Here is a 13,226-nt window from a genome sequence, read left to right as displayed (position 1 = left end):
TTATATCACTGTGCTTCTTTTTCTCCATTGCGTGTGCAACGGTGAAGCTCATAAAGTAGAAAAAATGTAGCAGGGAAAAAAACATATCGTAGAGAAAAACACCATTCATACAGTAGGAAAAAAAAAAGTAGAAAAATCATACATCAACACCTTAGTTAAAATAATGCATGCTATTGTTTCAGTAACATTTCTACTGAAAGGACAAGGGAGTTAAGACCTAGTGAAACAAACAGTTAAATGTTATTGATCTGTAATTTTCTTGACCAGCTAATTGTGTATTGTTATGCTTCTTTATAGTTATACAACTTTGTTTATTGTTTTTAGTTTGCTTGTTTGCTTGTTTCCCAAATCAGCATGATTTCAGATTCTAGTTCCCATTTGCAGAATTAAATGCCCCATAAACATGTGGGCAAGATTGTACTCTAATGCCTATGCTTCTGATTTCCAACTTAATAATTAGTTCTGGTTTTTTAAAAAGGTTGGACATAGATAGGAAGAGATGAGATGGAGTCTGATCTCTTTATGTTTATACCTACTATTTGCATTGTACTGGCTGCATATGTTAGAAATAGTATCAGCCCTGAGGCTGCTTGCTTCAAAAACAGAACTATGATTAATTCAGTGCCAAATGTTTATGCATCAGACAGAAATAAATTAGTATTCCTTTATAATTCAAACAAGACAAATTAGTGGCAATTAAAACTCTTTCATATACTTCAGAGTGCACTCTAACTCTCTCTTTTCTGCCTTTACAGCAAACATTAGTTTCTAAGACATAACAGGAATGCTTTTTCATAGGGAAATGGCAGTGTTTCATGTGGAAAGCATTCCCTAAGCATGCTGTGGACAACTGTATATCCACTTCATAGCTATTGCTACAGCATTGAGGCTTCATTCATCTCTTCCCTGTGTCCCGCCTCTGGTCATAAAATGGATCGTACATCCTTGGGTAAGGGAGATACTGATCCTTAACTTTGGCAGAATTATACCTACTGCGTTGCTAGGTTTGTTCCATCTTAATAATTACATGTGTGTATATATAATGTAGGTGGTTATGTGTGTTTTTCATTTTGTGCTTGTCCAGTTTGTGATTTTTTTACTTGCTTAGGAGTGCTGAGTATGTGCAGTCGTGATGTCAGAAATAACTATAGCTTGCCAGCGCATTAGCTGAGAAGATAGCATCCCCAAGTATTGGCATACAGACAATGAATTACCTCTGTGAGAACGGTGGTCATTTCTGAGGTTAGCAGCTTCGGTATTATTGTAGGAAGTACATGTCTCATCTCTAAAACTTTAGCATTTATTTTGAGAATGTCTGAAATGCACATTAAAAGAAAGAGTCCCTGCCTTCAATTTGTACATAAACCTGTGAATCAATTCCAATGGAGAAAATGCTTTGATATTGAAAGTCAATTGACTCCTTGTTGCTTTGCTGTGTTACCTTTAACTTAGGTTCTCAGTGCTGTGCAAGTGCATTTGTCTTTATTAGGCTGGTGAATGTAGTCCTGTTCCAAATGAGTTTTTGTGTTTGCTCAGCAGATGCTTGCAAGAATAAGAGTAATATTTGAAACACATTTTAATTATTGAGTCTATAAACAGTATTATAAATACTGGCAATCAACAGAACTAGAATTAGCTTTAGACGAATCAACTCCTAGCCTTTATAGAGGATGATTCATTTTTAAATCTTAAAGCATTAGACAAATGATACATTTTTAAAGGTAAACATACCACTGAGGTTAGGACCTAACTATCTTTTAAGGGATGTCTTAGTGACTCACGCAGCAGTTAACTAAACAAAAATTCAGAAGAGGCACAGATTTTCCTTTTAATCTTAATCACTGAAGCACTATTAATCACTATTTGCAGGACAGTCTTCTCCTTTACTAGACAAAAAGAAATTACAGATTCTTTGGGGTGATTTAATTTAGAGCAGTGGCCACCATAGATAAACCTGTTTGGATCATGCTGTGTATATAAACCCCTTTTTTGGGGCAGAGTTTTATTAGAATACGGCTTTCCATGATTATCAGGACAGGAAAAAGAAGATAGATCACGAACTTGTAGGTGATGCACAAAGTTCTTGCGTATGCCACAGGAACAGTGCAGCGATGGAGGGTCAAAGCAAGGCCACGCTGCCACCTGCTGTCGCATAGGGGATGGTAGCGGGTTGATTTCCACGGGCACATCGAGCACTCGTCAAGCAGGGGGTCGGAGCCGCGTGGAAACAGGGCAGGAGGCACTCAGCACAGGCAGGATGCCCACGTCCTTCCGTGGCTCCTGCGGGCTTCCGAGGAATCCCCAGAACCTGGCACAGGGCTATGTCTCTCAGAAGACGGCAACCGAGCAAGGCGTGGACTAAAAGCAGTGATTAATTTGCTGCAGCTCAGGCTTTCCCTGTATTCTTTTCCCTACTTTTCCTTGTATCCCTTCAGTAAAATAAATGGCCCTTTTATTGGACAGAAGGGTGAAGAGAACAGCAGTAGGCCATCCTGAGAGCCACAATTCCTGTTCATTTGCCCGAAGATCCCAAACCCAGCCTCAGGGCTTCTTCTGCAGGACTCTTGTGAGAGCTGCACCCAGAGCAGGGCTAAGATGAGACATTCACCCGAGGCACAGCACTGTACTCAAGTCTCTTGAGCATCTCCACAGTGATTCTCTGCATCTAAAACAACCACAGTATTTCCTATTTGCAAATAGTAACAAGTAGGAAAGTGTTTATGATATGTATGTAATAAAGTAATTTAGAAAATATAAAATAGCCATGCAATTTACTTGTGGTTAATGTAGCAGATTTAAAAAAAAAAAAAAAAAAAAAAAAAAAAAAAAAAAAAGCAACCTAAAGCTTGCTTATTTTCTGTGAATGACAAGAAAGGCCTTGATGAAATGCACGGCATGACTATCAAATAAAATACTAATTATAGTATCACAGAATGGCCTGGGTTGAAAGGGGCCACAATGATCATCGAGTTTCAACCCCCCTGCTGTGTGCAGGGTCACCAACCACTAGACCAGAACACCCAGAGCCACATCCAGCCTGGCCTTGAATGCCTCCAGGGTTTTTGCTAGTATTGGATTCAGTTAGCCAAGTCCAAACCCTGCAGTGAGCTCTGCTATGTAATGCTTAGGAAGTTTCTGCACAGTCTGTGCTGTAAAAACGATAACGTTTATCAAAGCTCTAAAAAGTACACATTCTCTGCTGCCATAAATAATCTAACAAAATGGCTGAGCTATATGGGAAACCTTGGCATGTTTGCTCAGGCACTTGAAATGTAAATAGTCATAAGAACTCATCACATCAAGTTTTGTTTTTTTTTTATGAAAATTAATTTGAAATGCAGCATGTTGCCCTCTATCTGAAGAAGTGTATATTCTGCTGCTATTGGAAATGACAGGTTTTTGCATTAAAAACCCTCTTATTAAATGTAACCTTCAGTCACAGAAATGAGAATTACTACCAAAAAAAGTAAACGGACACCTTTTTGTCTGTTTTTCAGTTAGTTAGTTTATTTGTTTTTAATATTCAATATAATTTTGCTGGTTCCCACAGTTAATCAATGAATAAGTTAGTAATAAGCTTCTGACACAGTGAAGGGATTCTTTAGAAACTTTTCAAAGCAAAGAACATCAACGGAAGGAGAACTCTTGAAACACAATGGTTTATTATGGGACATGTTCTTCAGCTGGATAAATTGAAGGAGTGGCACCTTTGTAATAAAACTCCAGATTACATGCCTCCAGCAAGGAACAGATTAAAAGAAAAGCAAACAGAACTGTCACATCAGAGCCATCACCCATTGCCTCAGCCCTTTCCAATTATCGACATTTCCAAAAGCAATGATTCCACTTCAGAACTGTTTTTCTGAAAGCGTTTTATAAACAAAAATTGAATTTTGAAAAGACAATCTTTAAGTAGGTTTCACTTGAAAATACTAGCATTTTGTATCACAGTAGCACATATCATATCATAGGCAGAAAATGCCTTTCCTTTTCTGTAAGTTTATGCTTTTCTGTAAAGTTATACCTGAATATAATTTAAATATTACATATAAAGCATTTCCCATGGTATATATTTCAAATATACAGTGTTTACATTCTAAGATAACAATATTTCATAGCGTATTTATGTTTTACATTTCTATCTGTATGTATGCTTTACCCATATCCAGATCTTTCTGAAACGAAATTTAACACTGGAAAGACTTCTTAATCAGAGTTTAGTATAACAGCTAGTGCTTTGGAACATGGAAATTTCATATTTTAATTTAGAAACAAGAAGAATTAATTTAAAAGCACAAGCTAGTGTAACAAAGTAATTTAGTATAGTAATTATAGTAATTTAGACAGGCATTTCTAAATGTCATTTTTATTTTCTTCATAGAAGTCAAAGCTTGCTGAGGTGACAGTCTGTGGATGATGCCACATTATTCATATAACAGGAATAAGGCTGACCAAAAAACTGCAGAAGGGCATTATGGAACCGAGTAACAGCGGAATATGGCAGTCAGTGAAGTCCATTGTAAATGAATGTCAATGAATACACACAGGGGAAAAAAAATGTCTTAATTGTACATGGTGAATAGCAAGTTTTGAAGTGATTGTAATTCAAGAAAAAAGATCTCAGAGTTACAACAGACATTTACGCATAACAGCTTTTGTGTTTACTGAGTAGAGCTGGAGCGGATGGACAAAAGCAGCCGAGAGAAGGTTGGGAAGGACTGGCTGTTATCTTTTCCAGTTCAAGGGCTGCGGACATCAAGCGAAGCAATGGGAATCAGGTTCCAAGTTTAAAAATGTGGAAGGTGAAGGTTCTTCAGACAACGGCTATTTGAGCTCTGGAACTTCTTGCCAAAGGATGTGGTGAACAATGAACTTTGAATGGGTCAATGGGAGACTGAGCAAGTTTATGCAAGAGAGATCAGCGTTATTTCCTTATACTTGTTTAAACACTGTTTAATTCATCATTCTTTGTAGTCTGTCTTTACTTTGCCAGACTGTAACTTGCCTCGAGACATTCTAAGTGCCATGCAGTTTATTTCCAAGCAGATGACTGACGGGTGGGACGCTAAATTGCCATTGCTCTCTGTAACTGTGCTTCAAAATACTGCCTGGAAAAGACACTGAAAGCTGTCCAAGGCTAGCTATGAGATGGCCAGCAGTGTGTGCACTGCTTTCCACGGTGTAAGACTGCAGTGCACAGGGGCGCACCCCACCTCCCACCCCTGACACGAAACCTTTCCGCCCATCCCCTCGCACCGCCGGAGGCGTGACTCCCATAGGCGGGTTGCGGCCGGCGTGGCCTGCGATTGGCTCGGAGCGCGGCGAGCAGGTCACGTGACGGGGGAGGGACCAGCATCGGCCGAGCTGTTTATAGCCGCCGGACGGGAGGGAAGGGGGCAGTTCGTTGGGTGCTACGTGCGTGTTACTGCAGTGTGCTGTGCGCGAGCGGCCGGCGGTAAGCGGGGGCTCTGTGCTACTGGAGAGGAGCGGGGCTGGAAGGCTCTGCGTTTGGATCTTGGCGGGCTCCGGGCGCGCCTCCCTATTGGCTGCGCGGCGCAGGGGCGGGGCTCCGTCTCCCGCCATTTTGGGCGTGCGTTACTTCAGGTAGGGCGATAGGGTGCTTCTGAGGGGTGTCTGGGCTGCTACGGGGAGGCTGTGGGAAGGCTTCGCAGCTGCCGAGCTCGTGGTGACTTCTGGCATCTTGCTGGTGTAGGGCTAAAACGCGTGGAGCTCTGAGCTGAAGGAGCTTCCTAACTGCGTGACTTTGGCTGAGTTCTTAGTGTTGCTGTAAGAGCTTGCGAAGTGGGATCGTAATACTCTGGCTTTAGCCGTAGCCAGGTATTCTAATTTTTTTTTTAATTATTATTTTCTATTCTGCAGTGGTCTGATGAATTCCAAAATGAAACAAAGCCTGAACGTGGAGAACCCATCTGGATCTCTGCAGGTATGAGCTTTGAGGTGTTGCTACTAGAATGCAGGAGCATGTAAAGAACAGAAAGTGCAAGGTGCAAGTTGGCGAGTGCTGTGTTGTGAATAACCTTGGTGTGTTTGAAGGTGTGCACTGTGATGTCTTGGAAATGGGCTGTTAGAGGCACAAACCATATATCCACTTGAGGTATGCAACGTGCTCCCACCTGACTTAATGCTCTTGTCTTGGGAATGCTGTATTCTGCTTGAGCAGATGTGTTTGAGTGCTCTTCAGTACACAACAAGTATGTATTAGCTGAAGTCTGAGGTAGCTTGCTGTCTTAAAGCTGCTGCTGGCCTGCTGCAGTTCAGTTACTGTGTGTAGGGCTCTACAGAGTGGGTTCTGTTGTGGGGGTGAGCTTACAGGTGAAGCCATCTTGGTTTGAGCATAGTGTAATTGTTGTATGTCTGTAGGTTTTTTCTAGAACCGCTTTAATAAGTCTTAATTGCCTTGAGATGATAGCAAAGCTTACTTTTTTTATTTCCGAGCTAGCTGTTTAGAAGTTACCTGAGATTATACTGAACTTACTTTTTTTTTTAATTAAATGTAGACTTTGACTGGAACTGGAAAATATGACATAATGTAGTCTAATAGCACTTAAGTGAGATTGATTACAACAAGAATTTATTAGTGAAAATGATCTTTGATAAGTCTGCTTTTTTTTTTTGTACTTTCAAATACTTAATTGTCATGTGTTAAGTCAACTATTAGTCAATAGTTCCCTGGCAGAGCATACTGAATGCTGGTCCTCAATAGCAGCAAGCAGTGTCTGACACAGTATGATTCCTGTTCCCACAGTGGTTAGTGTTTGTCCTGCAGTTCAACAGCAGGGTAATTGGTGGCAGAAACTACCGTGGGAAAGGTGAGCTCCTGTCATATGAAGCATGGTGTGTGGATCGGTGACTTTCTCACGCTGGCGTGGCATTGTATTCTGGTTATTTTTGCTTGGTTTTCTGCCATTGTTTGCTGTCCCATGGTGGCCATGTAACCAACCCAATCAGAGAGCATTAGTGTAGGAAATAGATATTTACGTACAAGAAGAAAAGTAACAAATATATTGTTTATACAAAACAGTAGCCTGTCTGGATCCAAGCAAAGAAGTTGTGGCTTCACTTTGATTAACTGAAGCAACACCATGTGTATAAATGAATACCATTTATGTGTTCATAGACAGTAAAACCACCAATAAAACAATGTAGCATGGTAAATAAACTTGCTATTGCAGCCTTTGTTTCTGTTGTGTAATACTTTGTTTCAGAGTGTAATACTGCTGTTGTCAAACATGGCTTTGGGAGCTTTCATTGTAGCATGTGTTATACTGCTTTTCAACTGGCCTTGGAATGTAGTCATGCATTTCTGCCCAGTGGCCTGTTTAAGCTCTGAGAAGACTGAGGGTAGAGATTGAGCTTGGCTTGATAAGATTACCTCTGTTGTAGAAGACTATATTCCCTTCTTTGCATAATCTTCGAAGTATGTTAAAATATCATCTCTTTTTGAAGAGGTGAACAGTCCATTATGCTAATGGCAACATGGCAAACCGGAGTTTCAGTTTATGTAGGTAAGTGCGGCAACCCTTTGAAGCAGTGTTTCCTTTCTTTAGAAGTACTTCACAGACACTGCATGCAGTGCTGCCCCAAGACAGACTCTTAAGATGATTCAGCCTTCTGCAAAAGGTTGCCTGGTTGGAAGGTGTAATGAGGTAAGAGAATCACTTGTAGCTGTGTAATTATTTCTACTTGTACTGAAGCTTCAACTGAAAAAAAACATGTAATCTACTAATTAGTGACATAATCTAAGCTTACTGTTTTAGTAACAATACTTAAAATTAATAATTTTGGAGTATTTCAGGAAAACATTTGGGAATGTTCTTAAAGAAAACATCCATTATAATCAAATATTATGTAAGCTTGAAATATGTGAAGAAATTGGAGGTGGTAGTCTTACTTGCAGTCCTGGACAAGCTTGCACTTGCTAACTTGTATTAAGAAAACAATAAAAACATACATTTAAATGCTGCTCTGAAACTAAACCTGCTTTTGTTTTATGCAGAAGAAATCTTCAGTCAAGAGGAAACTCTGGAATAACAGGCTTACTTCTTCAGCTTGTAAAGCTGAGGAATCTGTGGACAGAGAGCAAGAAAATGAGAATACAGATGATGTCATTCAAGCTGTAGATCTCATCAAAAGTACGTGGTAATTCTAGGGATAATTTCTTGCTCTTTAAATGCTGTCTTTCTACTTGATATGACTTGAAGCATGGTTGTTTTGTTAGGTGTTTTTATGTAGTGTTTGGGGGAGCTGATGATACTTTCCCACTGTAGTATGCTAAATGCAGTATAGCTGTCTGCTATTAAGAGTGGCTCCCAATACTGATTATTATGAACTCTCTGTGCAATGTTAAGTCTGGTAGTTCTCTACTTCAGCTTATCTATGGGCTTTCAACTGACTAAGCTGAAATGAAGGTCTGTTTTGCTGTAGGGTGCTGATGCTGAAGCTCCTGAGTTTCTCAGGACTAATTATAAAATACTGTGGGTTTTGTGGGTGTTAGTGTTCAGTGTGGACAGTGACTTAAGAGTAAGACTCGTGTCTTCCACATGCTGTAATATTTGGGACATCTTCTAGGAGACTCAGCCTATATAGCCACTAATAAATGTGGGATCTTTTTCTCTGAACTTGTGTTTCTCAATGTAAATGTGCTACTAAGTGTGTGGGGAAAACCACAACACAGTTTCTATTCTTGCAGTATCTGGAATGCTTGTCTGTGAGTTAGATACCTTAAGGTGATCTGAGTTCAGCCCTAGCTTGGACTTACTGTAGCTTCTTACTTTAGAAAGTCCTTCATCTCAATATTGGAAAGAAGTGGCTGAAGAAAGGAGGAAGGCTCTGTATGAAGTGCTTCAAGAAAATGAAAAGGTAGCTGGTGAAAGTTAACTTTTGTACCACCACCAGCTATTGTTCCTCTGTTTTAACAACACTGTTCTGTTGAATTCAGTTACACAAAGAGATTGAACAAAAAGATGGTGAAATCGCCCGCCTAAAGGAGGAAAATGAGGAGCTCATGTCACTGGCTGAACACGTGCATTATTTGACCAGCATGATCGAGGTACTTAAAAGTAACATTGTAGGATGAAATATGAGAGATCTGCAAGGCTGTTATTAGCAAAGCATGACTTCATTTGTGTGCTGATAGAAATGTAGATTATTGTTTGAGCTGCTTTCCACAGGCTAGCTCTGACAAGAGGCATAAGAGCCCTTTTTGGGGAATGAGTTTTTTTTCCAGCTTGCACTTGGTTAAGGAGCTGCAGCAGTATCAGAAGTACTTGGGAGATATGTTCTCCAAAATGAAGATTCAACCTGTTGTCTCTCAAGAACAGTCTGTGCGTGTTAGAGATAGTGACATGCAAAGGAAGAGTTCACTTGCACTTTATTGGGATGAGTTAACTTTTTTGCCACTTTGTGGCCTAAGAAAAGCCTAATGTACAAAGCCTGTCTGCAAGGCTTATAAACTTGTAAACTGTAAAATGGCTTGTTTAATTAAAAGTGGTAATATAGATGCTAATATTGCTGAACTCAATAAAAATTGAAAAGTATGCTTGGTCAGCAGAAGGTCTCAACAAAGAGCTGGGAACCAGAGCTTAGTTACAGCCTTACTCTTTTAAGGGAGAGTGCATCTCTATGCCTCAAGGAAGATAAGTCACCTGCAAGAGCTAAGGCTGATTCCACTAGCTGCTGAATAGTTCTTGGAAACAACATGTTTTGTGCTTTAAATTGCAGACCTACAGTAGATTTAATTTCTGGAAGTAGCTGCTGTTCTTTCTCTCTGAGAGTTCCTTGGAGACTGGTAGCCTTGCTGCTGAGTCTGTGAAAGCAGGAATAGCTTGCCTGTAGCAGCCCTGGAACTATAACAAATAAGCAGCCTTGAAACCTGGATGTACATATGATCATCTAGTTGGTTAGTGTCTGGACTGAGCTCTCTTCTGACATAAGAAGCTGGGTGCCTGGCGGTCTACTTCAGTTATCTGATTGGACTGGACGAGTTGATCAAGTTTACTTCATGAATTTCACAGTAATCTTCAAGTTTCAGTTAGTGTGATTATTTAGATTAGTCTTAAGACTCCATTGATTTACTCCACCTGATATTTCTGTTATTCAGGGAGTGTTGCTTGTTACTGACAGTCTCCCATGCAGAAATAATAAGCTTGAAGTAATGCTAAAGCATTAATTGTATGTAAAACATTTTCAAATACATCTTCTGAGGAGTGAGGTATATGAACCATGTCATGCACTGTTTTAGTGATTACTAAACTCACTTCAGGCTGTCTTACTGGTTATTAAATTCATACAATCCCCTGTGGTTTTTCTAGAGGCTAACGGGGCAAGAATCTGATAATCTTGAGACACTGGAAAGTCTGGCTTTAGATGAATCCAAGCAAGAAAATGAAGAACTTAACCTTGGTGGTGATGCAGACAGCACTTCTTCAGAAGGGCCATCACAAGCATTGTGTGACTTAAGGAAGAGTGTCTTGCTTCAAGTGAAGGAAATTAACTAACAACTGTGACCTTAAGTAGGCTTATGTATGTGGATTCTTTTAATTGCAGACTTCCCCTTGAAAGGGCATACTACATCTTCTCAGGTATAGAAACTCTTGTGGGAGCATGAGGGTGGCTTTTAACTGAAATTATGTAGCAGGGAGTATCTCTGTACTGCTTGTAAAACTTACTACAGGCTGCAGTTAGTTGCTTGTTTAAAATGCAAATACTGTGTATTTCAAACTGTTGTTTAAGTATCAAATGGTCTGACATAATGCATGAGAACAGAGAAATAAATTTTTGCCTTACCAAAGCAGTGTCTTGTCTGAGTTGAGGAATGGCTAATTTTAAGCTCCACAAGTTGATTGTGGCTACTGTAGATAGAAGTTCTCAGTGTATTTAGAAGGACTGCCTGGGCACTTCTGAACTCCCTTGATTTATTTTTATTTTATCCAGAATTCTGGAGAGCAGAATGGCTTGAGGGGAAGGGGAAAAGCAAAAGCTGGAAAAAAACTTGAGTGCTGTTGGTGAGATGTAAGATTTTTTTTTTTTTTCCTGAATGGATAGTAAGACTTCAGATTGATTCTGAGGTTTAGTTAAACCCTTGCTTTGTCACTCTTAAATGATTGCTGCTGTCTTTTAAAGGAGCCTTTTCCAAGGCGTATAGGTGAAAGCTTAAATAGAAAATGGTAGGGTTTTTTTTTGAAATTTAAATTTGTCAGCTTATAGCTCAGTTGGAAGGGACCTGTGGAGATCAAGTCCAGATCCTGAGAGCTTTAGGAGCTAACCAAAAGTGTAAAGCTCATCACTGAGGGCAAAATTGTCAAAATGCTTCTTGAGCTGCTGACAGCTATGGTGTTTACCACCTCACTAAGAAGCCTGTTGCAGTGTTCCACCAACCTCACAGTAAAGAATCTTTATTAATGTCCAGTCTGAAACTCACCTGCATGTTTTGTGCTGTTGTTCTGTTATTGGTAATAAAGGAGCAGAGCCTGCTGCCTCTTGAGGAGAGCAAACAGAGGGAGACCACTCAGACTTGTGTACTCTGCCTCTCCTAGCAAGATGTAGCTTTCAGCCCTGTTACAAGCTTTGCCTTCTTTTGTGTGCTTTCAAAGGCCTTAGTATCTTTCATATTGTGGGGGTCAGAACTGCATCAGTGCAAGTATAGCAAGAGGACTGCCTCTGTTCACTGCTGGGCTATGCTTTAATACCCCCCAAATGTGGTTTGCCCTTGGCTGCCAGGACATGCTGCTGGCACATGCTGAGCCTGCTGTCACTATCTCCAGTCACTTTCTGCTGAGCTGCTCATCTCCTACTCTGTACCTGTGCCAGGCATTACTTTTCCAAACACAGAACCCAGCAATTACCTTTAAACATCGTGCTATTGCTATTACCCACTTCTCCATGGTAACTAGATCCCTCTGAAGCCTCCCCTGGATGCTCTTGCTCGCTCTTCAGCAGCTGTTCTGAGAACTTGATAAAGATGAAGTAGCCATGCTTCAGAGCTGTTCCAAATGGAAACTTGCTGTCTGTTTTCAGAGTACTGTTCTTGGTATTTACCAAGGGATGAGGCAGTATGTTTGTCAGTACAGTGTTTACAAATGTTTCTCTTGTAAATACTTCAAGTCTTTAAGTGTTTACAAGAACAAAAGGTACACTTCAAAAACTTTTGAGGACCTTATCTGATAGCTGTATACAGGAATTAAGTATTTCCAGCTCCAAGTGCTGAGGTACAAGGAAGAGTAGTGCAAGCTTTCTAGTTTTGGGTGGGATCTTCGCAGTTGTTTGGCAAGGGTCTTCCTTGGACAGGCTCTAAAACAAGGTGGTGGCAATTGCAATACCTTGTGAAGAGCTTAATGCAAAATGCAATGCTGCATGACTTTCAGCTGGCTGAAATAATCGGGGATTTTAGGTAGTGGGTTTCTATCAGACCTTCCCAAAACAGGTGCTTCAGGGCATGCACAAATGCTTTCAGAGCTATCAGATTGGTATTTTTAGATTTCTTCTGTATACTATTGTTTCCATATGGGTGCCAGTTAACACCTGTTTCACAACACACTTGAATGGGTATATTGGAATCATTACAGGATTTCTGGCTTCCATTTAGTCTTGAATCTGGTAAGCAAAGCAAGGCATCATGTTTTCCTGGGAATGTAATAAACAAAAGATTACACCCTTCAGTTGTGCTCAGAGGACTAAACATAATTCTTTCCATTGCAGGTGTTTCCTTTAACTTGCGATAATGCAATGCTCTACTGAGCAAAACTAAAACAAAAAAACCTAACAGCTTGGATAATGGCTAACTTTTGTAGAATAATTTTCTTTTTGGGGGAGATGGGTAATATGGTCAAGTGACCTTATTGCCTGCATTCTAAGGTAGTGAAGGTTTTTCATGTCAAAGTAGTTAAGCAGTAGAAGCTGAGGAAACAGTTTTAACTTTTCATAGCAGACCTTTTATGCAGTGGAATTGAATTTATTTGTAGTTTCTTCTTAGGTAGCGTTATTTTCAACATTTGGAGTAATTTACGTTTCCTCAGAGCCATAGAAAGCTATGAAGTTTCATACCTAATTCCTTGGCAAGTTAGACCAAGCGAGTGGAGGCAGCTGTTGGAACTTTATTCATGTTTTGGTGTTTTCTAATTGATACAACACAAGCTTGAATGCTTGATAAAACAATTGTCAGAATGCTCTAAACCCAGAATTTGCATGCACCATCTTCATCTTGCATT

At 40.1% G+C, this 13,226-nt stretch overlaps 1 protein-coding gene across 3 annotated transcripts; it reads left to right on the top strand.

Moving 5' to 3' along the window:
* The first annotated feature begins 5,395 nt into the window (after positions 1 to 5,395).
* Positions 5,396 to 10,810, top strand: GMNN (geminin DNA replication inhibitor). 3 transcript variants are annotated; one of them, XM_042869349.1, is made up of 7 exons: positions 5,396 to 5,455; positions 5,881 to 5,944; positions 7,569 to 7,667; positions 8,018 to 8,153; positions 8,798 to 8,880; positions 8,960 to 9,070; positions 10,332 to 10,810. In XM_042869349.1, the coding sequence occupies exons 2-7, from the start codon at positions 5,888 to 5,890 to the stop codon at positions 10,515 to 10,517; spliced, it is 672 nt and encodes a 223-aa protein (XP_042725283.1). In that variant the 5' UTR covers positions 5,396 to 5,455; positions 5,881 to 5,887; the 3' UTR covers positions 10,518 to 10,810. The 3 variants fall into 3 exon arrangements, with proteins under 3 accessions (XP_042725283.1, XP_042725281.1, XP_042725282.1); XM_042869347.1 differs by lacking the exon at positions 5,396 to 5,455 and adding an exon at positions 5,473 to 5,604; XM_042869348.1 differs by lacking the exon at positions 5,396 to 5,455 and adding an exon at positions 5,624 to 5,787.
* The last annotated feature ends 2,416 nt before the right edge of the window (positions 10,811 to 13,226 follow it).

This window comes from Lagopus leucura, unplaced genomic scaffold (genome assembly GCF_019238085.1).
Source record: "Lagopus leucura isolate 7727_CA_CO unplaced genomic scaffold, USGS_WTPT01 Super-Scaffold_100002, whole genome shotgun sequence".
Taxonomy (NCBI): Eukaryota; Metazoa; Chordata; class Aves; order Galliformes; family Phasianidae; genus Lagopus; species Lagopus leucura.
The sequence above is the reverse complement of the archived record's forward strand: the minus strand, read 5'-3'. Positions and strand labels throughout refer to the sequence as shown.

What these genes read in the sequence shown, in the direction of transcription:
- GMNN (XM_042869349.1), top strand. Translation starts at nt 5,888, where the DNA reads ATGAATTCCAAAATGAAACAAAGCCTGAACGTGGAGAACCCATCTGGA. An exon ending in ACCCATCTGGATCTCTGCAG is followed by an intron (nt 5,945 to 7,568) that starts GTATGAGCTTTG and finishes TCCTTTCTTTAG; the next exon opens with AAGTACTTCACAGACACTGC. An exon ending in TGCTTCAAGAAAATGAAAAG is followed by an intron (nt 8,881 to 8,959) that starts GTAGCTGGTGAA and finishes TGTTGAATTCAG; the next exon opens with TTACACAAAGAGATTGAACA.